Source organism: Mus caroli, unplaced genomic scaffold, assembly GCF_978045245.1.
Source record: "Mus caroli unplaced genomic scaffold, Mus_caroli_1 scaffold_17, whole genome shotgun sequence".
Lineage (NCBI taxonomy): Eukaryota > Metazoa > Chordata > Mammalia > Rodentia > Muridae > Mus > Mus caroli.
In genome coordinates, this window is record NW_028227272.1 from 82,783,320 (window position 1) to 82,808,828 (window position 25,509).

Sequence of the window (25,509 nt, forward strand, 5' to 3'; positions counted from 1 at the left end):
TTGGGCTATTTTGGTTCTGTAGTTTTTAGTCCACTTCCAGGAGAACCTGCTGTCAGGATAAAAATCAAAATTTTCTACTCAATGAATAACTAAAGAGCTTCCTTTTCTAGTTTTATATTGCTGTCAAAGGTATTCATCACATCCTACACCTTAACCAAAGCCCTTTAATGGATATGCAACAAATAATTCTGAAAGTCATATTAGTATCAGGCAAACCAAAATGTCTGCCAATGTTCTCACAGGAACTTAGCGGTATAAGAGGAAATAAAAGCCAGACTCTCAGGGCTCCCACTGCTAGACATTCTGTGTGGTCTCCCACACTCTTTCCCTTTTGAACTTCTTAAGTCAACAGCAGAAATACCATAGCTGTAATGCCACCAAGAATGCTGGCATTGCATGCCAAGAGGGAATCAATTTGCTTGCTTCTTTTTGGAGACTCTTCCAATAACCATTGTCTCACAGGGTAAGAGTTGAGCGTCATGAGGTCATCATGTTGGGAAGCTCCTAACAATCTGAACCTGTTTTCCTGAGCCTACGCTGTCCAGAAACCTACATACCGTGACCATCATCCAGGAATTCTGTGATGGTGGCTGACGTGCATTTGGACCAGGGCTTGGATGCATCGATGCTGGTAAGGATTGAAGACATTAAACGCTTGTCTTCTGTAGTACCAAAGTTCTCTTCACAGAATTTGGAGTCGTCATGAGAGAGGCCAAGTAGATGCCCTAGAGGAGAGAAGAGAGAGTGCAAATGATGGACGTGAGAAGAGGATTTCCGGTTACAGAATATTCTGAGTTTCTATTTCCACCTAAAAAGTTCTTTAGCTTTTGTTTTTGGTTTTTTGATTTCTTTTTCTTTTCTTTTTTCTTTCTTTTTTCTTTCTTTTTTTTTTTTTTTTGCACCTAAACAAAGGTGAGTTTAACAGTCTACGTACCCAGGCTGTTCCCCCTGCATATGAAAGCTGCTATGAAGTAGTTGCTTTGGGTGAGCATTTGGATGAAATTAAAAATAAATGAAGAAGGAGATAATCCCAAAGTCCATGTGGTTCCCATATGCTCACCAACATGTAAAACCTTATTTAGAATCATGAATTTGGGAGGCTTCTGTGGGATTATGTCATAGTCTCACCACAAATTATTTTTATTGTTAGGATTCTGCCTTCTCTGATCGACTACAAACCCCAGCAGATCAAAGCGCATTTCTAGCATCTAGAGCTAAAAGCTGACTTAGTGCTATGCAAGATGCAAACTGTAGATGCTTTTTGAAAGTCAGTGGCTTCTATTTTCTTTTTCAAGTATATAGTTCCCAGAGATGGCCCAAGAGACAAAAACAAATAGAAGTAACATATAGTGGATTTCTTGCTGCATAAAATATCAGCCCTCTTCGTGTTTCTGTTTATTATATTTAGTGAAACACAGAGAGCTACTAGTGTCCTAAAGAATCTATTTTGGAAGTATGCTCATCTCTACTGTATTTTGGATAAAAAAGAATTCAACATAGTTGTTATGAAGTACTAGCAATAAGTGAAGAACTCGATTCCAGGAAGATGAGTGATGGTTCTAAGGCACAGGGCCAGGATGTGCGTGCACATAACCCTCCATTACTTGTTGCTAGACCATTGTCCCCTCACCTATTCAGCTATCAATTCTTAGAGTGTCAGTATCCTCAGATCCTTATAATCGGAGTAAATTGCTTCTTGTTTCTTGATAGAAAAATTTTCCATACTCTAAGAGGTACATTGACTTTCTTCTATAAATTTCAAAGCCTAAAGACTTCATGTAACTAGATATTTCACCATAGCTTTCAGAATCATATAACACTACCAATATCTTGTGTAAGACAATAGAACAGATGGGTCACTTTTCCCAAAGATTCTCATACAGAAAATGCAGGAATGTTGGCCACGTGATCAGGAGTCCAGTCAGTGCAGAGCGGCACAGCCCAACAGAAATGAAATCTTTCACACCACATTCCAGCTACTTTGGGCCAACTTGTTAAATCACTGACACCTCATAACAAAATTATTCACTGAGCAGCTGACTGCTCTCGTGCTTGAAATGAAGTGACTACGGTTCGGTGACCTTCCAATTCTCCACATATTTATGCCATTTATTTGGTTGTTGACTTCAACAGCATTTACAGAATTGACCGGGCAAGCAAGATTTCTCTAAAAAGCCTCACCATGACACTCATGATGGGATTTCTCAGTAGCATCGGAATCCATCTCAGTTTGTGAGGTGTGTCCCCAGTGAGATGGGAAGCAAGACTGGCAAGGGCCACTCTAAATTTGGAGTGGTATGCAGAATTTTTTTAAAAAGGGTATCACAATCCACAGAAAACATATTTATTAGGATTACTCAAAATTACTTAATCTATCCAGCACATTTTGTGAATTCACCCTCTAGTCCCTGGACTTCTCCAAGGTAGAAGCTTTAATGGCCAGTACAGTGGAGTGTGCTTGGATGTTTGATGCTGGAGTTGTGAAATATGTCATGAGAAGAGAGAGAGGGGAGGGTGCCCAGTGAAATCTCTGTAACAGGATAGTCAACTCCATGTATAAATGTATCAGTATGTGCTTTTTGCACTATAATTTCTGAGATATTCACCCATGTTTAAAGGAGCCAGGATCTTTTTCTTCCAAATCAATATAAATAGCACTTTCCAAAGGCATTTTTATTATTGCCTTAAGGGATTTTCACTTCATTGAGTGGGTGTGGTTTTAATTTATGGTATAAACTATAGTGTGGCAAACATCAAATTCACTTTGAGGATCTGAACAAAGTCTTGCTTTTGTTTCTGTCACATGCAGTGGTAATGCCTATAAACTTAAAAAATTTAAATTATGACAACCAGGCAGTTTATTTTTTAGCCCAATTTGATAAATTATTTATCGTATTATTTCATATATCACATTGTGATTTTTTTTTGCAAAATTGAAAGTTCTTTTATTTATTCATTCATTTATTTTAAATTAGGTATTTTCCTCATTTACATTTCCAATGCTATCCCAAAAGTCCCCCATACCCTCCCCCCCACTCCCCTACCCACCCCCACTCCCACTTTTTGGCCCTGGTGTTCCCCTGTACTGGGGCATATAAAGTTTGCAAGTCCAATGGGCCTCTCTTTCCAGTGATGGCCGACTAGGCCATCTTTTGATACATATGCAGCCAGAGTCAAGAGCTCCGGGGTACTGGTTAGTTCATAATGTTGTTGCACCCATAGGGTTGCAGATCCCTTTAGCTCCTTGGGTACTTTCTCTAGCTCCTCATATATCACATTGTGATTTTTAAGATCCCTAAATTTAGCTATCTAACTTAATTGCTACCAAAGACACGTATGAGCAAGTTCAACCAGAAAAGGTTGAAAATCTGCACATGAACAAATCTTAGCTCCAGTTCTGCTATAGCTTAAAGGGAAGGTGCATTTTGTAAGGTTCCTCAAATCAGTCAGAAACACTCCTGGAAGACGAACTTTTAAAGGCAAATACTGCATCCTACCTGGACTTTTAAAGGCAAATACTGCATCCTACCTGGAGAAAATCAGTTAACTGCCTGGATGGGGAAAGCATGCTCCCTCAAGGGTGACAAAAGTCATGGTTCTAGAAGAGCATTTCAGTGCACCACAAACGGGTGGCTAGTTGCAGAGTAGCTGGAACCACGTGAATTCCATAGGAGACCCATGTGACTTCCCTTCCAGAGCTGGGCAGAGCTTGAAAAGGGAGACCAATGTGAAGAGTGTTGGATGCTCTTCAGGGAGGAAGTGACACACACTGAAGGTCACAAACAGCGAACAGAGCGTCCACTTAAAGCCTGTGTCACCAGTCAGTTAGGGGAAGGCGTTTAATGTCAGTCTGCAATTTCTCAGCACCCCTGAGAACTGGAATGATAAGTCACACAGAGAGAGATGGGCAAGGCACTCACATCACAGGTGACTGAGCACGGCAATGCACAGACAGATTCTAGGAAATTTTAAACTGAAACATCACAACTGACAATCCTGGATTTCAATTAGCTGTGAAGGGGACACAAATTGCATACATGCAGGTCTGGTTGACAAGGATAGATAGAGTTTACTTCTTCAGACAACTGCTTCTTCAGAGGAAGTTAGCTTGGAAATCATTGAAAAGATGTTTACAATGCCCATCAGATGGCATTTGGATATTCATGACCTAGAGGACACAAGGCCCCAAGAAGAATCTGCTGAAGTGACATGGTCACTTCATAAGACTAACAGTAGTTGTTCTCCTCGAAGTGTTTAATTGTTGTTATTGTTGTTGTTTTGTTTGTTTCTTTTGTTTGTTTCTTTGTTTGTTTGTTTTTGAGGAGCTTTTGAAGCAACGGGACAGTGAACTTAGTAGAGGAATGAGGTGTTAGAGGTCAAAGGGTATACACTCGATCTCCAGACCCATGGAGAGGAGCCATCCTTTCCCTTGCAGCTGTGGAGATGTATTTTTCTCTTGGGAGTCAGAATATCAGAATGGAAGAGTAGGGTGGATTTAAGGCAATTTGAAAGGATAAAGTAATTTTGAGGGAGCTCTCTTACTCAAATAGGGAACCTAAACTAATGAACAAGAGGTGGAGACAGACTTAGAGGTGGCCATTCACTCTTAAAGATCTTTAACATTAAAGAACCAAATCTTGCATAAGGGACGCATTCACCTATGTATTTAGAGCCTTTGTAGTCAGTAGAGTACAAAGATGAAAAAGAAAACTGTTAGAACTGGATAGCCTTTATCATAGCCTTCATCATAAAATTGTTAAACGATTTTCACTTTTGATATTTCAAATATGCATTTAAAGATGCCCTCACCTTCTTGTCCTGTAAAAATGCAGTTAGAAAAAAATGCACCTAGGAAAAGAATTTTCCTTCCTTCCTTCCTTCCTTCCTTCCTTCCTTCCTTCCTTCCTTCCTTCCTTCCTTCCTTCCTTCCTTCCTTCCTCCCTTCCTCCCTTCCTCTCTCTCTCTTTCTTTCTTTCTTTCTTTCTTTCTTTCTTTCTTTCTTTCTTTCTTTCTTTCTTTCTTTCTTTCTTCCTTCCTTCCTTCCTTCCTTCCTTCCTTCCTTCCTTCCTTCCTTCCTTCCTCTCTCTCTCTCTCTCTCTCTCTCTCTCTCTCTCTCTCTTTCTTTCTTTCTTTCTTAAAAAGGTGGGTCTTTTTTCTCCTAGACTGTCAGTAGTCTTGATCCATAGCTAAGGGTGACCTTGAACTTCCTATAATCGTGCCACTAGAATGTTGGCTCAAAAGAGTACGTCTCTGACTCTTGCTTTATTCAGCACTGGTGATGGAACTCGGGACACTGTGCATGCAAGAAAGGCCATCCCAGCTCTGCCACACCCCCAGCCAAGACACACTCTGTGCAGAGGGAACCACTGGGTTAGCTTCTCATTCGACGCAGGTATTACTAGGCAGCATTAGCCTCAGGAAGGAAATTGAATGTTTTGCTAAACTTTGGTCTGCAAATTAAACAGAATTTCGAGTTCTTGTCTCCTGATCCCAAACTACCCAATGGTCAAGAGGACACAGCACCACATCCTACAAAAATGTCCCAAGAAACACTGTAATGTGTTTACTCGGGGAAGCGCAGTCCAGAAGAGGCATCTGTTTCTCAATGAGGTCATGGTTTTCGTTTACCTAATTTTCCAGCTGGGATTATGGAGGTGCAAGAAGGTCTCGCCAGGGGTTGAAAAGTGAGTCAACAGCTCACAGGGGATCAGAATCTAGAACCACCAAAGAAAAGACTCATGACCTCCAATAATTGGGTGGGACACACTCTTCTTAAGACTAATCTTTATGTAGAGGTGATAACATGTGGAAACATTTCAAAAACGTTAAGGAAAAAATGTTCAATGTGATATTGAGCATGTAATTTAGGAAGAGAAAATAATGAACTCTTTCACGTTATGATGGTCTATTTTTTAGATCAATTGTATACCAAATAGTCTCTAAAGCCCCACTATACAGTATTATTAAAGTCTTGGGCTCTGAAATCAGATAGGTTGTATTGAAATGTGACCCTTGGAAAAATTTAGTTATGGATCATAGACAAATCCTGAAATGTTCTTGTTTGTTAGCTTCCTCTTTTGTGGGTTCCTCATGATAGTATTTACTTCATGGTGTACCCAAATGCATGTTTGTGTGTTGTGTGTCCACACATATATGCAAGTGTATGTGTGCATGTGTGCAGGTAGGCATGTGTCTGTGAAGAATTGGGGGAGACCCTAAGCTGTTGTTTCTTCAATACAATCTACAATCTACCTTTTCTCTTTTCATATTTAGACTGTCACTCGCCTGGAATATTCTAAGTGCACTAAGTTACCTGGCTACTAAGAGCCAGAGATAACTGCTTCACCAGTACTGGGATTGCAACTGTGCACAACTATGTCTGGTTTTGGATTTGTATTTTGTTCTAATGTGGCTTATGAGGACTGAACCTACGTCTTGTTGTTTGCAAGCAAGCATTTTACCAAGCAGCTCTCTTTAACTGTGAGCATTTGTAATAAAATTTAATATCGCTGAATACCTAGACTTGAGAGAAAAAAGAACAATTTTCTAATTTGAAAAGTGAAGCAAACCACATATTCCAGCTTCAATCTTCTTTTTAATGACATGTCCAACTAGTTGGTGTCAACCTGTGTGGCAAAAAATCAATAGGTCTGCCCTGGAGAAACATGGATTGGGATTAAATTTAGTTTTAAAGTCATAATAAACACTACATCTCGAAGTGCTATGGGACATGTAACCCATACCTATAACTGCCTTTCATCCCTGGTCCAAGAAAGACATGGTGGTTCAAGTTTGACAGGAAGTATGCCTCGTTTGTGTTGACTAAAATGACAGGTCTGAAGATAAATAACAAGTTGAATCCTAGCTCCCTTCTCATTTTATATCTTACTTGCCTTGCCAGTCTGAACATCCAAATCCATGGACTTGCCTTTGGTCTACGAAGTTTTCTTTCTTGCCAGGGAGAGGGACCTCTGCAGTTTTTCCAAACATAGGCTTGTTTAATCTAATCATCTATGGGGCAGAGTCCCATACTGATCTGCACAACCAGACAGGCCTCAAACCACAGCAAAGCACAGGCAGCCCCCTGCTGTGTCTCAACCACTTCCTAAGTCTGGCTGAGGAATTGGTCCCGCTCTTTAATGTTGCCTGGCTTTAACGTAGGGAACACATTGCAGTCTTTCTTGGTGGAGAAATTCACTTAGCACATTTTATAATTAACTACTATAACACAGACCTTTTGAGGGCTGGGAAATTATGGATTTCATTAATCTGAATAAAATCCTATTGTTCCCCTTGGTATATTAGAAGCCGGCTCAACATCAATAAAATGGTTGCTTTTAATGAGCATGTGTGCAGCAGGTGAAATATTTATTATTACAAGTCTATAATAAAAGTTTGACAAGTTAAAAAATATAAACTTAGAATGTAAACTTACATCAACTTGAAAACTTTCTGCTGTTCTCCTTTGGGGTTGTAAACACATTCCTGCCTCCACCCAGAGCACACGAATGGTCTGAAGCAACATTGTGAAATGTTCTAGTAATTGAGTCAGTGCTCACTGTGCATAGTCTAGAAAGCAGAAGGCCAGTTATACCTGCCTATGGGTCCAGTCCATATTGATGGGCACTGCTCTTGCAGGAGCCTGTATTAGCATCAGGTGACTATGTACCATCACACTTCCCTGTTCATTTGATTTTGAGTTAGAATGGATTATCAAGATGACAGAAGAGTTCCAGTTAGTACATGGGGCACTAAGAGGAACTGTTCAAAACTAGGAATCTAATCCATGCCATCCCACAACCTACAATATAACATTATAAAGCTTCTATCATCTCTCTCTCTCTCTCTCTCTCTCTCTCTCTCTCTCTCTCTCTTCCTCACTTCCCCTCCTTCTTTCCTACTACCTGCCCCTTCTGCTCTCCCTTTCTTTTTTCTTCCTTCCTCTCTTCCTCCCTTCCTCTCTTCCTCTTTCCTTTCCTTTCCTTTCCTTTCCTTTCCTTTCCTTTCCTTTCCTTTCCTTTCCTTTCCTTTCCTTTCCTTTCCTTTCCTTTCCTTTCCTTTCCTTTCCTTTCCTCTCCTCTCCTCTCCTCTCCTCTCCTCTCCTCTCCTCTCCTCTCCTCTCCTCTCCTCTCCTCTCCTCTCCTCTCCTCTCCTCTCCTCTCCTCTCCTCTCCCCTCCCCTCCCCTCCCCTCCCCTCCCCTCCCCTCCCCTCCCCTCCCCTCCCCTCCCCTCCCCTCCCCTCCCCTCCCCTCTCCCCTCTCCCCTCTCCCCTCTCCCCTCTCCCCTCTCCCCTCTCCCCTCTCCCCTCTCCCCTCTCCCCTCTCCCCTCTCCCCTCTCCCCTCTCTCCTCTCCCCTCTACTCTCCCCTCTCCCCTCTCCCCTCCCCCTTCCTTCCTTCCTTCCTTCCTTCCTTCCTTCCTTCCTTCCTTCCTTCCTCGTTTTCATTCTCGCTCTCTCTGACAGAGTATCACTATGTAGCACAGAGTAGATTGAAAGCCATGATCCTTCTGTATCAGCCTACCCAATCCTGGCAGTTTTGATGTGCCATCATCTCCATTTTTGCTTTAGTTTATCTCATGTGTTAATTTTCAATATATGAGTTTTTAAAACTGGAGAATGGGGGCATGGAGGAGGATGCTTTGTCTCCTTTGTGTGTAGTATAAGCCTTATTCTGTACTTGAAACCACTGTATATAGCCAAAGGAAGCTTTGGACACTCCACGAAACCCTGTTTCCGTTAATAGAACCCATCCCTAATCAAACATACTCATTTACTTCTTATAGAAAAAAAAGCAAAGTAGGAAGTCTAGGACCTAATCCTGGATAGTTCCTCCCAGCTTGTGTTTTGAGTGCAGAAACAACTTGATGACGGTGTTTGTTTGGAATGAATGAAGCTGCACATTTTGGAATGTGACTCAAGCAGATTCTAAATACTCAAAAGCCAGAGCTTCAGACTGTTCCATTTTATAACTTCATAGATTGTACTTACAAAGCTAAAAAACGTAGCAAACACATAATAGAAGAGAAAGAAATCCAAGAAGAATAAAATAGAAATAAAACCCAATTCATGGTTGGCTTAGGTTGAACTGACAGTGCACGTAACGGGTAAAAATAAGGACTTTGAACAGATCAGTGAACAGGTCAAGATGCTTGAGAGACCAGACTCTGCTCACCCAGACAGAGGAAAATGTGAGGTATAATGATCTTTACTAAAAATTTAGGACTCACGTTTTACATCACATATTCATAGTATTTGGGCAAAATTAAAATAAAATAAAGCATTCAAAATGAAGTTAGTAAAAAATTTTTATGAAAAGAATCAAATCCATATTTTTTTATCTTTGGCCTTTTAGATCTCTTTAGGCCATTTGCAATACAGAGAAGAAAATTAAGCACACAATAGGTGACTGGACAATAAATCATAGAAGGTTATAATGAAGTAGAGACAAATTAACCCAGAAATCCAAGGAGACACCAGGATGTAATCATATGCAGAGGTACAAGTTTGACTCTGCATAAAGAGTTTACTATTCCACCACATTGCACTTCTGGGTAATTATGTTTAACTGCCTTGTCCTGCATATCAGTGTCTGGCTCTATATCTTTCACTGCCTCATCAGCCTGTGCAATACAGGGTCTTTGTTGAAAACTGTTGAGGACTGGGAAAGTCACTTTGCTAGCCTCAAACACTCTGGTCCAAGTGGTGTGACATGAGCTATGAAGAGGCTGTGTACAGAGCTCAGCTTTTCTCTCATAGGGAAACCTGCCAATGCTGCCACTGTATGTAAAGATCACCTTGGGAAAAGAGGTCAGGGGGAAGCAGTGGCCAGAATGTGTGATTCACAGCAGCTTGTTCTTATGTTGTCCACTATATAGGGACAATACAGATGGTCAAGGTGTCTAGATGACCTGGCCAAACTTCCACAGGGATCTGACAGGGACTCAGCACCTTGTCTTAAGTGGAAGATGCTCCAGAATGTTTCATAGTGAATTAACATCAATGATAATGTTCAATAATTATTTACACAACGGTTTTATGTTTGATCCAAAGACAAGAGTCAGTACAGCCATGTCCTGATTAATACTCGAAATAAAATAGTAGAAATGCAGCTACGTAATTCTGCTCATTGCTATCATATTTGGATTTAGAAAATTGTTCCTTTAACCAGAAGTTATTATGCTCCTTAAAGAAATATGATTAGAAACCAGCACCTCGTGAAAATATACAAGTTACTAGAAATGTGAGGTAGACTTTTTGATTTCCACTTAATAGTTAAAATTGTAGCTTTAACAAGCTAAGTCTTTTAAATGAAGATACAAAAAAATCTAAGTATTAATTACTGGATGATTTTGTGCCAGAAATGAAGATGCAAAGAGGTTATGCATTAATTAAGAAGGGGGAATGAGGCACTTAAATAGGAAAACATATGGGTGCAAAAATAAGTGATAGCCACTATCTACACTCAATCTGGCTTCTAAAACAATCCCACGTAAAAGGTCGTGCTACCCCTATAGTTTAGAAAAGAAGATGAGGCCTCACAGAGTTTCCTAATAGGATGACTTTACATGGAGGAAGCAATGCCAGTAAGCTGTGAACTTGCATGTGTTGTGTCCTCAGTACTAAATCAGTTCCCCACCAACCAGTCTTCTAGGTCAGTGGTTAGGAGGCCTCCTTTCCTGATCCCAGAGTTTAACTGTTGACCTCTGCTCCCAACTCATAGTTTTAGGATTTAGAAGTCTTTGGTTAATTGACTATGTGGCGTTATAAAGTAAACTCTGTGGAGAGCCAGTTTGATTTCATCTGCCTCCCTACTGGGAAGGAGGCTGGGCTATTTACCATGAGCTACTGATTCTCTGTGACAGGAACCTACTATTATCACTCACGATGGGGCAAAACATGTTAAATTCCTGTGCAAACTGATTATCCCCGGATGAGTCAACACTGTCATGAAGAACTTCCAAAAGGGACGCCTCTGCATCCCATAGGCGACTGTGACAAATTCTGTCTAGAAGCCATTGAGGGATGCTTAAAAAGAGAGAGAAAAAAGACAGTAGCAAATTTCCCCTTAACTTTTAAATAACACCCTCAAAAAGGAAACGTCTACTCCTATGCTGACTTTGCCTTCCTTTTCCTGCGTCAGTTAACCCTGAGAGTTCAAATATAAACAAACGCAATCCCCAATGGTACATCTGAACCAGAAGAAATCTGGAATTAATTGCCAAGTATTTTGGGTCCTGTTGCAGCTGTTACAAGTGTTTGATTTGGCGAGGGAAGAGAAAAGGCGTTGCATACCAATTTCATGAGCCACAGTGAAGGCTGCATGGAGGCCATCATCTTCAATCACTGCACAGCTGCGCTCCGGAGAACATATGGTCCCAACGTCTGCCATTCCCAGGGTGTCACATGAATGATGCCCACATAAATCCTGCCCGGGAGAAAGAAAGAAATCATTAAAATCAATTTACATCCAGAAGGAGCCACCATGGACAGCCACTTGTTCACCCCAAATGGCAAGACTGAGATATGTTTATGGTGTCACCTGCTCAGCGCTGGAAGCCTTCCAAAGACAAATTCAAAGCAGGAACTCTTCTGAGCTACTTTGTAACCCAGAAGCACAGAAGGATAAAGACATTCAATGACATTTTAAAGGAAGCCACGGTTATAGCCTGTTCATTACACTCCAAGCTCTAATGCCCGAACAAAGCTGAGTGCCTACACAAATGTCAAAGGTTACATGTGTTCAATACAGAAGTGCCTAATATTCTGAGCTAAATTCAAACTGAACTTCTTGGAAGAGAGGTCTAATCATTTGTTTTCTGTTAGAGTTAAACTACAATCACACTTTGTGATAGAATATACATTACTAAGACTTTGTGTTTATATATATATATTTGTACCTATACACATATTCAGTCATTTATACAAGAAACAAACTACACTTGAATGTATATGTAAAATTAGATAGAAAATCAAGCTTTTATATGTCAATTAATACTTAAATATCATTTTTGAATTTCCCAATTGAATTTCATAGCTTCACGTGTTGTGTCTTCAGAAATGTATGCACAGTCACTCAGAGCTTTTTAACCACTTCACATTTATTTATTGGGTTATAAAGGACAATTTCTGGTGATCAGATTTCCACTCCTACCATATGAATCCTGGGAATCAAACTCAGTTTGTGAGGATTGTTGGCAAGCTCCTTTTTTTTTTTTTTTTAAATCATTGACCTGTTACTACCAGGTCATCCTTAGCCCCAACTCAGCTTTCACCAGTCCTGATTCTGTTATGTCAATCAATGACTTAGCACCTATGAGTGAGTTGTATATGGGTATTATACATCTTTAATCTCCTGGTCTGGAATTGCTCCATATTCATCCATTGCGAGAAGATTATAAAGAATATAAATACTGACTTTATTTTTTTAATTAGGTATTTTCCTCATTTACATTTCCAATGCTATCCCAAAAGTCCCCCATACCCCCCCACTACCCACCCACTCCCACTTTTTGGCCCTGGCGTTCCCCTGTACTGGGGCATATAAAGTTTTCAAGTCCAATGGGCCTCTCTTTCCAGTGATGGCTGACTAGGCCATCTTTTGATACATATGCAGCTAGAGTCAAGAGCTCTGGGGTACTGGTTAGTTCATAATGTTGTTCCACCTATAGGGTTGCAGATCCCTTTAGCTCCTTGGGTACTTTCTCTAGATCCTCCATTGGGGGCACTGTGATCCATCCACTAGCTGACTGTGAGCATCCACTTCGGTGTTTGCTAGGCCCCAGCATAGTCTCACTAGAGACAGCTATATCAGGGTCCTATCAGCACCATCTTGCTAGTGTATGCAATGGTGTCAGCATTTGGAGGCTGATTATGGGATGGATCCCTGGATATGGCAGTCTCTAGGTGGTCCATCCTTTTGTCTCAGCTCCAAACTTTGTCTCTGTAACTCCTTCCATGGGTGTTTTGTTCCCAATTCTAAGAAAGGGGAAAAGTGTCCACACTTTGGTCTTCGTTCTTCTTGAGTTTCATGCATGTGTTTTGCAAATTGTAACTTATATCTTGGGTATTCTAAGTTTCTGGGCTAATATCCACTTATCAGTGAGTACATATCATTTGAGTTCCTTTGTGTTGGCAAGCACCTTTACCAACTGGACAAGTTTTCTCATAGCTTCTAGTGAAATGCATCTCAAGATGATGACACATGAGAAAATGTTTGTGATACAAGTATGTTTTATGCATAGATAATTGTGTATTTGTTTTATTCTTGAGAAGTCCCAGAGCTTTTAAGAGACTCTCAAGACTAAAAATGATCACTTAAAGGATATAAACAAGATATTAAAGAAATATAAATAAAAAGGATAACAGAAGTTACAATTTTGACATGTTCAACTTGTGCTAATAATGTTATCTAGAAATGTTAATTCAGTTATTAATAAACATAAAAATTTCTTGTGCTTTCTTATGAATTTCATTAAAAATCAACATGTGTATTGACAACCAAAAGAGCAAAATGGCATTCCCAAGTAAACCATAAATTAATAACCAACTTTGCAAAGGATTTTAAAATATTAGTTTGAGAAATAAGCACTGCTCTATTATACCTGGCATCCATTCATAACACATATCTTACCATAGGGACTTAACTGATATTTGCTAAATTGAATGGTGAGATACAGTTATACTCAATGCGATTGTCCTCATACATCTATATTTTGCTGCCTATTAGTAGAACCTCAGCAGCTCTCAGACACACAAGTACAAAGTGGTATTCCTGTACATATCAAGTGTACAGACTCAGAGCCAACAGCTACTCCTCATTCCTCTCTTGATCATAAAAGCCCAGCAAAGGTGAGCAAGACTTAAAAGCCATCCCCAATTCTCTTCTCTTTAGTGCTTTCTGGACCTTCTCACACTGTTTATATTGTGATTTCCAGCTGTGTTGAGCCTTGGTGAGTCAAGACCTCATGCCAACAATAACTCCTTCAAGCTTCCCTAGGTATCCTTCCATGTCCCATGAGTTCCCAAATTACTGCTGCTACAAACAAATTAGCATCTTTAAAAGATCGAAACTTGAGTAGATGTTTTCCATAATAATTATTATTTGGGATAATGATAGAGTAATAATACATTTTCAACCTCCCTTTCATCAGTTTTAGCAATTTTAGGATGAGATCCCAGGTCATAGTTGAATCCTTATACACAGTAGGTTATCCAAGAATTGACTTCCACTCCTTGTGTCATGAATCAGCTTGGAGTGACTGCAAAAGGAAATGGCCTTCCTGTTCCCCATGGCATTGAAACCAGAATCTTATTATCTCTGTTGCCTGCTAATCAATTGCTCATTAGAGGCCATCAACCCTCCTTGTTTTCTTTGAATCGCATTAAATGAATTTGGCCTTTTGCCATGGAAAGTGTGCATGTGACTGAATTATGAACAGAAGCACTCATTATTTAACTACACTGATTAAGCCCCTTGACTACACAGCTACACCACTACACTTCCTCAGCCATCATTATAAACTGGCAAACGTTCCATTTCTCTCACACAATTTCAAACCTTTTTAGTGCAGTTGTGGTTTCACCTTCAAGACGTATCATAAACATGTTAACATGGTAAGCCAAAGTTCTTCTTAACGTATAAAAAATAGATATCAAATTATTAATATATAGCTTATTGCATTTCTATATTTTCTGTTGGCCCTTCACAACAGTAAATTAGCTTTCAAGTTCATAGGGCCTTTAAAATTCAGAGGAGGGGCATGATAGGCAGGGATGACCACATATTACTGTATATATATAATATATATTATAGCACACATGCACATAATCTAGCATCAAAGGTAAGGGACATTAAAGTAGGCAGATAAACATCTATGAAAGAAGTAAGTGAATTAATGTACTAACAAATGATTTTCTATTTGGTCTGTGTCCATCAGAAGGCAAATTAAATATTTATATATGTATATATACGTATATATGCATATATATGCATATATATACACACACATATATGTATACTTTTTTCTGCTAGAGGTTACCTGTGTAGAATCAATCCCTTGTTATCATTGGGTATTGAGTGATAGAATGGAAGACTAAGAAAAACAAAGTGTCTGAAAAGTGTGAGGAGAGTTAGCTGTGGTCTCATGGCATCATGTTGGCCAGGCTATAGAACAGTGACAGTGGATTTAATTCCATAATAGATCTGAGGTAGACTTCAGAAACAAAAACGTTCCACAAGGAGGCCACTAGCCCTGTTAATGTCACAGGGGCTATGTATATGAGAAAGTTGTGATTTATCATGCTATTCAGAAGTATACCTTGGGCGTATGTGTGGGGATGGAGAAGCTATCAGCCACATCATGCCAACAGCCAGCAGAGCATGCTTCCTAGAACACTGGTGCTTGAGGAGTAGCTTGGAAAGTGCCAGTGATCAGTACCAGATGGGAAAAGGGGCCACCTACCATGTGGACAGTGATATCCAAGCAAAGAAAGTCACAGGACTTGGAGAATTCCCAGTCTTCATTGAGAGACTGTTCTCCGAAGCAGCAACAATATGCTGAGATGAGGAACTGGAGAAAACATAAATTCTGAAAAGGGCACCAGTAGCACTCCCTCAGATTGAAGAACACTTTGGATAGTATTAGCTCCTGACAAGGACAATTGTAACGTGCAAAGCAAGGGTGAAACACCACAGCATTCTGAATGCCCACTCTTCTTTTTACACAATTCCACTGCAAAGAGACTTCTGATGGAGGGATTAATGCTAGGCTTACAATTTAACCAGAAGTGCCACACACATGGATGTATACTTACAGCTATACATACAGATTTGTCTTGTGGACTTTTTAAACTTCCTGATTAGCACATATCAACTGTACATATTGACAAGTTCTGTGTGATAACCTCACACATGCACAGAGAAGGCAAATATCAAACAAATTGTCCTCGTCTACCATCACACCACAACATGGGACTGATTCTTGATGCATCATTTTTTCTTTCTTGCTACTTATACAACAATCTTTTAAAAATGGTCTTGTTTTTTGTATTTAAATAGAGATTATTTTAATTTGGAATGTTAAGTCAATCATGACAGTGACCCGTATTACGCAGTTTCTAAGCAGGCATCTATACAACAAGGTGATTCTGAACATAACAGAGTTCAGCGGGATGAGGGGCTAAGGAGCCCATATGTATTCACTTCTATAACAAAAACTGTGTGCCTATATTCAACTAATCCTCATGCAAGTTGCTGCCACTGCAGTGAAAGGATCTAATAGGGATTCTTAAGAAGCGTGATAACTTTTAGAGAGTGAGCAATATGTAAGTTTGCAGACGAAGCAAACTGACGTGCTGTGATGAACAGCTTGTTGTGAACACAGAGCGGGGTGGATGGACCCTCCTTCAAGGAATCGCTAAAGGTTTTCACAGGCTTAGAAACACCCAAGCTGGTATGATATTCTTAGAGAAAGGACATCCTAATGAGGTAGGACTAAGAAACATGAGCTCTGACTCAGGAAGGACATGCCATGGCATTTTCTGTGGCTAGAGCTATAAGAGTTTGGAGTTGACAAATAGGATCTCTGAAAGGACAATCTGGACCCAGAATTATAAGAGCAGAAAGTGACTCTGATAAATTTTAGGTAAAAAGAGGGGACATGATGGAATAAAAGACAGAATAAATTATGGACTGGGGGGGAACAGATACTTGGACTATTCCTTCTTCAGGGTGGGAAGTATGCTACTAAATCTGGTGAATGTAAGGCAGATTGCTTCTGAGACTTCAATTCTAGTTGTAAGATACATTTTGCAAACAATTAACAAACATTGAGACAAAGGCTCTTCTTCATTCATGTAAGGGCACTGTTCAGCTTCACCTGTGCTGGTAATTGACGTGGAACTTTCTAATATATAGATATCTTCATATTAACTCTCAAGTTAATGTCAGAAATTAACTCTCAGGAGAGATAAAACCTGGAGTCTCAAACTTCCGAACAGGGAAGCTAAATTTTAATGATAGATAAACTTTGCCTTCCCTGTACTCCACAGCATGATGCTGTTGAATCATGATCTTATTCTTGATGACAATGTTATCTTTTGTATTCCATATCTGTATTTAATTAAATGAACTTCTTTTCTTATAGCAAATAAAAAGCTACCATGGTGGTCTTCATGTGTGGTATGGTGATGAAGCTAAACCATTAGGTGCATAGAAAAGAGACAAAATGCACTGTGGAAGATGTTCTAGAAAACAAGCAAATGAATCAGAGAGAGAAGAAAATTTCTGAAATAGTTAGCTTTGCCCCCCAACTCACAGTCACATACATGTGTGCACTCCCTACACATATACATACCATATGAGCAACATTTAACTATTTAGGCTATGATAACTACCCTCTTTCTCTTGCTTTGCATTATCTCTTCCTACCTGAGATTTCCAAATGATCTTTTTGGCATCTGAAATTTCCATATCTACATGCTGTGATCAGTTAGTTTCTTAAAGCATGGGTCATGTAAGATATGTTTAGTCTTCTATATTGGTCACAGCTTGGAATTACTCTGCACAATGTATCCCAACCTTCTTCAAGTACCAGTGAGCCTTCTTGCTCCATCCTGGCAACTATTTCCTGCATAGAACATTTGTATGTTGTTTCCCAAAGAATAAGCTAAAATATTCCATCTACTAGAAAAGATTAACTTTACCCGTATTTGTCTGTTTTTCTCAAACATTTCTTGACACATGCCTTTCAATTCCTAATGTCACTGTGCCTACAGGCTACATCTAGCCATTTAGGACACACACAAGGCTCATTTTTGAATAGCCTTCTCATCTGTAAACTTCCCTAATGTTCCTTTCATTGGTTTCCACTGCCATTAGTTCCCACCATAAAATGTTGTACCACGATGCTATGTCCTGAACTGTATCCTCTTTACATTGTTCATGCTAATTTCCAGTAGTCCAGTGCGACTGTATTTGGAGAAAGGATCTATAAGAAAGACCACAACTTTAAAAGAGTGGAATTCAAAAGATGGCCTAGTCGGCCATCACTGGAAAGAGAGGCCCATTGGACACACAAACTTTATATACCCCAGTACAGGGGAACACCAGGGCCAAAAAAATGGGAATGGGTGGGTAGAGAAGTGGGGGGGGGAGGGTATGGGGAGCTTTTGGGATAGCATTGAAAATGTAATTGAGGAAAACACGTAATAAAAAATATTAAAAATTTTTAAAAAAGAGTGGAATTCAGCTCAGGTAAGAAGAGGCACGTCAGGACATCTTTCCTCCTTATCCTTTCTTTCCAATCTGCCCATTCCTCTTCTTCCCCTGCCCCATGCCCCTCTCTTGGACAGACATACAGAGTGAGGAATGAACACATAAACACACAGCAAGTAAATGGACTCCTACCAACCAGGAAGAGGTATCTCCCCAGAAGGTACACCAGGTGGATCTTCGATCTTAAACTTTCCAGTCTCCAGAACTGAGTGAGAGTTTCTTTTTGTTTTGGATATGCCCTTCCCATGCTAGTGCATTGTTGTTGCATTATCAAACCAACACACACACACCAGATCATCTTTTTAAGGAATTTAGTTGTCACTTCTTTTCTATACTTAATAAAAAAAATCATTCAGCCTTCCTGCTCTGTCTTCTTACAGCACTTCCCTCTACCACACAGGCTGTCCACACTCCTCTGGTCATAGTACATGGCCTTTGGGTGTGGCTGCTATATGTCTTCCATATGGGTCTGGCTAGCATTGCCTTCTCCAAAACTGGTGTCTACAACCTCAGTTCTTCCCGGGACAACAAAATGTCCTCAGATTTTCTGTTTTTTTTTTTTTTTTTCCTTCAAATATATGTTTCTACCCACAAAACAAGACAACATGGTGATTGCTGGTTCCTCAGCTAATTAAGGATAAAACGATTCACACTATGGATATTACTTAAGAAATGTTCAAAAACAGTTACTTAAATCCAAATGAGATCAAGCCATTCTTTAGGAAACACTGCAATGGTACACTTGTAATGATACCTGATAAAGCCACCTAGGAGGAATCTGTGGGTTTCTTCTCTTCCCTGTCTCAGACTTTGCTTATCCTTGCTGAGAACTTTATCAGTTTTCCTGATGTAGGAGTGATTAACTTATGCATCGCTTCCTCCTACTGGTGGTAAGCCTACTGATGGAAACCAAGTGTCCCCCCTTATTGTCTTCTGTCTTATTGGCTTCATCTACCCTCTTCACAGCAGGAGTGTGCATGCAAGGTGCCTACTCAGACAATCCATCCATTGTCTTATATATTGTTATTTTCTGGTTCAAGGTTTTTCAGAATATTTCTCATACATTTTCCATACATGACCATCTAGAGTTGCGTAGTCTGTGGTCACTTTCCCCCTTTCTTTTAAGGTTGACCTGTAGCTGTGATTCTTCAACAATGGTTACTACAGGCTTGATGTAGATTTGAATTCAAATATGTGACCATATTAGTTGGTTCAATCAGCAAACCAAGGACAAAGAGTGCAATCCCCTCTCTCTTCTAAGGTTTTTGTCTTCTAGTGTCCATTTCATGCTGAACCTAAAAGGGAACTAGATAGGAGAGGAGAAGGGTCTTTATCTGGGACTAAAGAGCAGAGAAGTGTCTGTGTCCTGGATCACGCATCCTAAGACTGACATGGAAGGAGAGAGTCTAGACAGAGCACAATGGCTCAGTGAAGCATGATTTAGTAATCAATGAAAAATTAATAGACCTTTTATTCAATAATCTTTTAACTGTTTCATAGTCATCCCAATGTCTTAAGTCTATGCAATAGTAAAGAGTTCATTGTTTTTGGTCAGATGTAGGGAGAGATGTGAAAGTATTTCTGATTTTGACATCAATCAGGAAGATTATTTTTTCTAAAGATGTTTTTGGAAAATAAGTTTAGGACTGTCTTTTAAAATGTATTTTATAACAACGGAGAGTCAGAATGAGAAGAGAACTCTGAGAAGCAATGTGTAAACCCCCAGGGCCTAGATTTCTAATGTCTGGTGGCAGACGTAGTATGAATTTCAGCAGCAAGGCCATTCACAATAGAAGTAACTTTGTGCCAGAAAAAAAAGATAGGTGCAGTTCCTATAACCAGAACATTACTGAGGGCCAGTGCATAGCCCTGAGATCTCAGTGTGCTAGCTTGGTAGCTGAGATGTGAACATTCCTCTGCTGACTCCTAGACACAACACTCAAGGTGTTACTGGCTGGTAAATAGGAGTGGGAAGCACTTCCTCGCACATTTGCTTCACGCCTGGAAAACAAGCACTTTAGCAGAAGACAGCTGGACCCAGAATTCGAACAGAACTCAGAGCCCATCAAAACATGGATTTGATGGTTGAGCGTCTGGCTGCTAAGCAACACACATCTTACATTCAAAACAGAGTTGTAAAATCGGAGTGCTGGTGCCAACTCTGGGTATTTCTCATTGAAAAGAAATAACTATGGAAGTTATTTCTTTCATGTGGACAGCCTGAAAATACCTGACTCGCATGAACAGAAGAGTCCTGATCTTCCCTCTTCTAGAATTCTTGGTTTCCATTTTTTTCAAACATTAGGTAGAGATTAAATGCACATGCAAAATACTTTCAGATGGGCTTTGTCCTGTATTGAAATACTTATACAAGCTACCTAATAGTCCTCTTTTAAATTAGAATTATGTATTCATATTATAAGTGCTCTTCAAAGATTCAATTTTTTTTTTGTGAAGTTAGACAAGCTTATTACAGATCAACCACATCCCAAATTGTATTTGTTTTAAAGTAGGCTTCTGCTTGGCAAAGAGGAAAAGGAAGATAGAGTAAAATATTCCCCATGTGCAAACCAGCGTGGAAAGTTCGTGGCAATTCTTAGTAACATTAAGTTAGGGCTGGCAAGGTGGCTGTGTCAGAGGGTAAAGGCACTTGCCACAGAGACTGAGACCCTGAGTTTGATTCATGGGACACACACAGAGGAAGAGAATCAATTCCCAAGGGTTATCCTTTTGGACCTGTGCTTGAAGGCTCTGGAACATGCCCTCTCTCATTAATAGAATGTAATTAAGATTTTATTTTAATGAAAAAGAAGTTAGAGAATGAATTTACTTCTACTTTGCTTTTGTCTAGTTAAAATGTAGCGATGTATTTCCCAGACTAGGAAACAGTGATTGTCAATTACCCAAGTACACCCCCCACACCCCCCCCCCCCAGCAAAAGCAATAGACATCATTTAGAATCCTGGTTTCCTTTCAGCTGGGAAATAATTGGGAAAATTATGTGGAAAAGAGCAAACGGTGAGAGGTCTTCCAGTTAATTTTAGAATTATGAACAACGATTTTGTATTAAACTGAAAGAAAATTATTACCATGATTGGCAGTGTACTGCTTTTTGGTGTGGTCTGTCTACAAAAGTATTTTTTCCTCTTTCTTTAGGGAACCTCCTTCTACAAACTCTCCCAAGCCTCCTTCTTGGCAGGCAGTCATTATATAGCAACACAAGGAAATCCAGACGTGGAAAGTTGCTTATGAAAAAAAAAAAAAAAAAGACTTGGAAATCAAGTGAGAAAAGGGCTAGTTTTACAGAAGAACTTTACAGGGAAGCCTACAAAATGCCTGTTGCACCATTATTTTAAAAACTAGTGCAGGGCAGAAGAATTAAAGGGTGGCTTCCAGATCATCTCTTAATGAGATGAAAGCTTTTTCATTGCACCCAGAGCTGTGATGCCTACTTCTCCCTGGATACTGCTTTTGATGACTTTCTTTGTGGGTTACAATTATGTCCACCTCATAATCTGCAAACGTTTCTCTCCTTCGACTTTATCAACACTCTTTTCTTCATACCATGGGCACCTTAGCAAAAATAGAAAAATTAGGTAGGGAGGATGTAGCACCCTGAAGCCCCTACAGTGTGCCATTGAATTATCTATCCTTCCTCTTTGGTTACAGTTCGTAACTGTACACTGTCAAAGAGTTTGTTGTTACTTAAAGTTATACTGGATGGATTTCATGCACCTGGAATGATCCTTAAACATCAGTCCTTCACAGGCATGTGAAAGGGCACAAGTCAGGCAGAGAAATTGAATTTGGCAATAAGCCAAGCTTAAATCAGACTTAGAACACATCATGATGCTAAGATTAAGATAGACAGGGAAGAGCTCCACCTGGATGGTGGATGTATACTGAGGAAAGAAGTGGAGAGCAAGACCATGACACCCAGGCATGGTGTCTTCTAGGTATGCCATGCATAGTCACGGCAGTCATGCAGAAAATGAAACTGTGATCATCGATAGAACACACACACACAGACACATACACACAGTAGGAGGGGGCTAGCTGGGAAGACAAAATTCAACAAGGATGGGAGGGGGATAGATAAGGAATGGTAATCGGGACAGCTTTCTGAATGCTCAGGCTCACAACTACCAGCAGGACTTTTGGTCTGAAACGTCACGCTAACATGGTGGTCTGGTAACTGTGTAAATAGATGTGTTGCTCCCAGAATGTCTGGGCTCATAATGATCCATCTCTTTTCCTTCTGGGTAACCATCACCCTTAACGTGGGGAAGTCCTTGGAAAACGTTCTTCCCCACATCCTGAAGCTCTGCCCAGAACTTCAGAAACACATTCATCCAAACCCCAAACCTTCCAACTGGATTTGACCCTTGTTTGGCAGTTGGGCCGGAGGGTGGTGCTTCAGATGTGTTGGTAGAGGGCCTGGGGTGGGGGGTGGGGTGAGGGGTTGTCCTCACTGCTGATTGGGCTTCCGCATCCCCTTGACCCTCCCACATTCCTTCCTTCTCAGGAACTCAGATTCCAAGGTGGATATGTCAGAAGCCCATTTGGAAGCCACATTAGAAAAAGCAGTCCTTTGGAAAAGGCTAGTGTTGCAGAAGAGTTCGTTTAAGGACATTTACAAGGGAGGCCATCAATCAGATAAAAGCAACTGCCAACTTTCAAGTCCTTCCCATTAAGTAGGACAAAGTAGTACTTTCGTCTTCACTGGGAAGTAGAAAACATGCAATTTCAGACGACAGTCTTACTTTCCTCCTTTTGCCATGTAACTGTACACCTCCTTATCACGGCCATACACCACAGTGTCCTGTCTGACTGGCATCCAGCCTTAGTGAGTGTTGATCTCCTAAAGTCCCCTCACTTAAAGCAGAGATTACTGCAGAGGCTCATCAGAACACCTGAGTGTAAGTGAGGGCTGAGTGGTTTGCATGCAAGATGCATTTAAGTAAATCTCTATTGAGTGACAGGTCCTTTATGGGAGAAGCAGAGCCACTAGCAAGACCTGCCCTTCCACCAGTCTTTGTATCCCAGGGCTGGGCACCCACCTTCTGTACCTACCTCTCGGGTGAACAGGATGGCTGCATCATAGTGCTCCTCGTGATCATCCCCTAGCTGGTTATGTTGGTGCTGCCATTTGCAAAAGTTCTTGAGGGTCGTGGCCGCATTCTTGCTCACCTCCAGACTCTTGTCCTTGTCCGTCAGCACCACCACCTTCACCACAGCCAGGCGGATATGGTTTTCAATGCTTGCATGACTGTACAGCCTGTTGGCGATGGAGGCCAGGGTCAGCAGGTAATGTTGCAGGCCCCGCCCATACATCCTGGCCATGGAAGAGTCAGCCACCAAGAGGAGCTCCACCTGGCGGGCCCTGGAGATGGAACGGCGCCTCCGCCTCCACCAAGTCTGAGGTCCCGCGTTCCCAGATGGTGAGAAAGCTGAGTGGTCCAGCAGCTGCGGGGCCAGCGCTGAGCGTCTCCTAGATCTACTGTGCACCGAGGGGCTCTCTTGGGGCCCAGACGGGGATGCAGGAGTCTCGCAACTGGCGCGTGGCGGCAGGGCCTCGAAGCTAAAGCCCTCACGGGTGTAGACATGCAGGATGCGGGAAGATCCATCCCCATAAATTCGTTCATACTCTGCCCAGGACCCACGCAGGAGCGGCTTTAGAGTGTAGCGCGCATGCTTGACTGCAAAGAAGCCATCGAGACCCCCGCAGAGGTCAAAGACAGCTAGGGATCGAGGGCTACCGTCCACGGTGCCTCTGTAGAAACAGTGACCCCGGTGGCCAGATGATGTGCTCAGCCCTCCTCCTGCAGTAACGATGCTACCAGCAGCACCCACTGTGTCATCTCTCTCCAGGTCCAGCAGGAACCTCCGGCCGCCCGCGTAGACAAGGTAGCCCACTTTGCCACCGCCAGAGTAGAGTTGGTCTATATTCTGGACCAGCCCGCCGCTCCTGCGCTGCCCGGCCAAGGGTTGTGAATGGCCTCGCTCCCGTGTTTCCTCCCCCTGCGGCTGGTCCGGCTCGGCGGCCGCTGCTGCAGCCTGAGGCTGCCTGGTTTTATCCTGGGCAGGTGCCGCGGCGGGGCTGTCAGCGGCCAGGGACAGGCAGGACGCGCTCAGCAGCAGTAGCAGCAACAAGGACGCCCATTCGAGCCGCATAGTGCGCTGCCCGCACTGAGTCTAGCTGGATGCTTGCTATTTGCTATGGAAGTTTCAGGGGCGGGGGTGGGGGGCTCGCCCTCCCACCCACCCACCCACAGCCGCACACTCTACACACTGGCGTGCAAGGTTGAGTCAAGTGTCCAGGAAAGGGTAGGGGGAATCCGCAGCAGAGCGCCAGCCTGGCCTGGCACCGGTGCCACTGTGAGAACTTTTTCTTTGTTGGTTTGGAAAATGTTTGGAATGGAGTTCCAAGAGACGGAGGAAGAAAAATGTAAAATAAAATAAAAGAAAAAAAATAATAAATGAAGGGTGGTGTTGGTGGGAGCAAAAGCCAAGAGGTGGAGAGCAACCAAATACAAAAAAGGAGAGAGGCCCAACACAGACAAGATCTTTGCACAAACAGATCAAAACAAACGAGCTAAGAGAGTAAGAAGGGCGACCGCGCTCCCGGCCCGCAACTGGTGCGCGTCCGCTCCCGCCCCCTTGAAGCCCGGGGCTGGCGGCTGCAAAGCTTCCAAGCTCCGACCCACTTCCTTTCTTATTCTCAGGGCTTCCTCTGCTCTGCTGGAACCCGAAGGCAGGGAGAAATGAGACGGGAGAAAAGAAAAGGAAAGAAAGAAAGCAAAGAAAACACCTAAAAATGTTTAAAATCAAAAGCTAGGAGACAGCCTGCGGAGAGCCAGCGAGGCGGCGCGTCCTGGTCCCTTCCGTTGCCGCGTCCTCCGGCCCGGGATCATCCCCAGTCGGCTGCTACGGGCGCGGAGAGCGGCTCAGGCGCTGTGAAGATGCGAGGAGGTGGGACAATGAATTTATAGCGGCGTGCCATCCTGCAATGGCAATTTCAACAATTCGTCACTGCACGCTGCCTCTTAAAGGGAGAGCTTCCCCCACCACTCCCACCCTTCCCGGTCCGCGCCTAATCTGATGGGGGAGGGAGCAGCGAGAGGAGGAGGGTGATCGAGGAAAGGCAGACCAGGAAGGAGGAAGGGGCCAGAACCTAGCAAGGTGGAAGGAGGGACAAAGGAGGGGGTAAGGGTGAGAAAGACATTGAGAGAAAA

General features: G+C 41.8%; 1 protein-coding gene across 1 annotated transcript in view; it reads right to left on the reverse strand.

Moving 5' to 3' along the window:
- Adamts5 (ADAM metallopeptidase with thrombospondin type 1 motif 5) overlaps positions 1 to 24,525 on the reverse strand; it is a 46,165-nt gene extending 21,640 nt beyond the window's left edge. Inside the window, exons 1-3 of the mRNA XM_021185177.3 lie at positions 23,348 to 24,525; positions 11,293 to 11,425; positions 558 to 725 (exon numbers count right to left, since the gene is read on the reverse strand). Coding sequence (XP_021040836.1) covers positions 558 to 725; positions 11,293 to 11,425; positions 23,348 to 24,448 — 1,402 coding nt within the window. The 5' untranslated portion in view covers positions 24,449 to 24,525. The remainder of the gene's footprint in view (positions 1 to 557; positions 726 to 11,292; positions 11,426 to 23,347) is intronic.
- Positions 24,526 to 25,509: the final 984 nt, after the last annotated feature.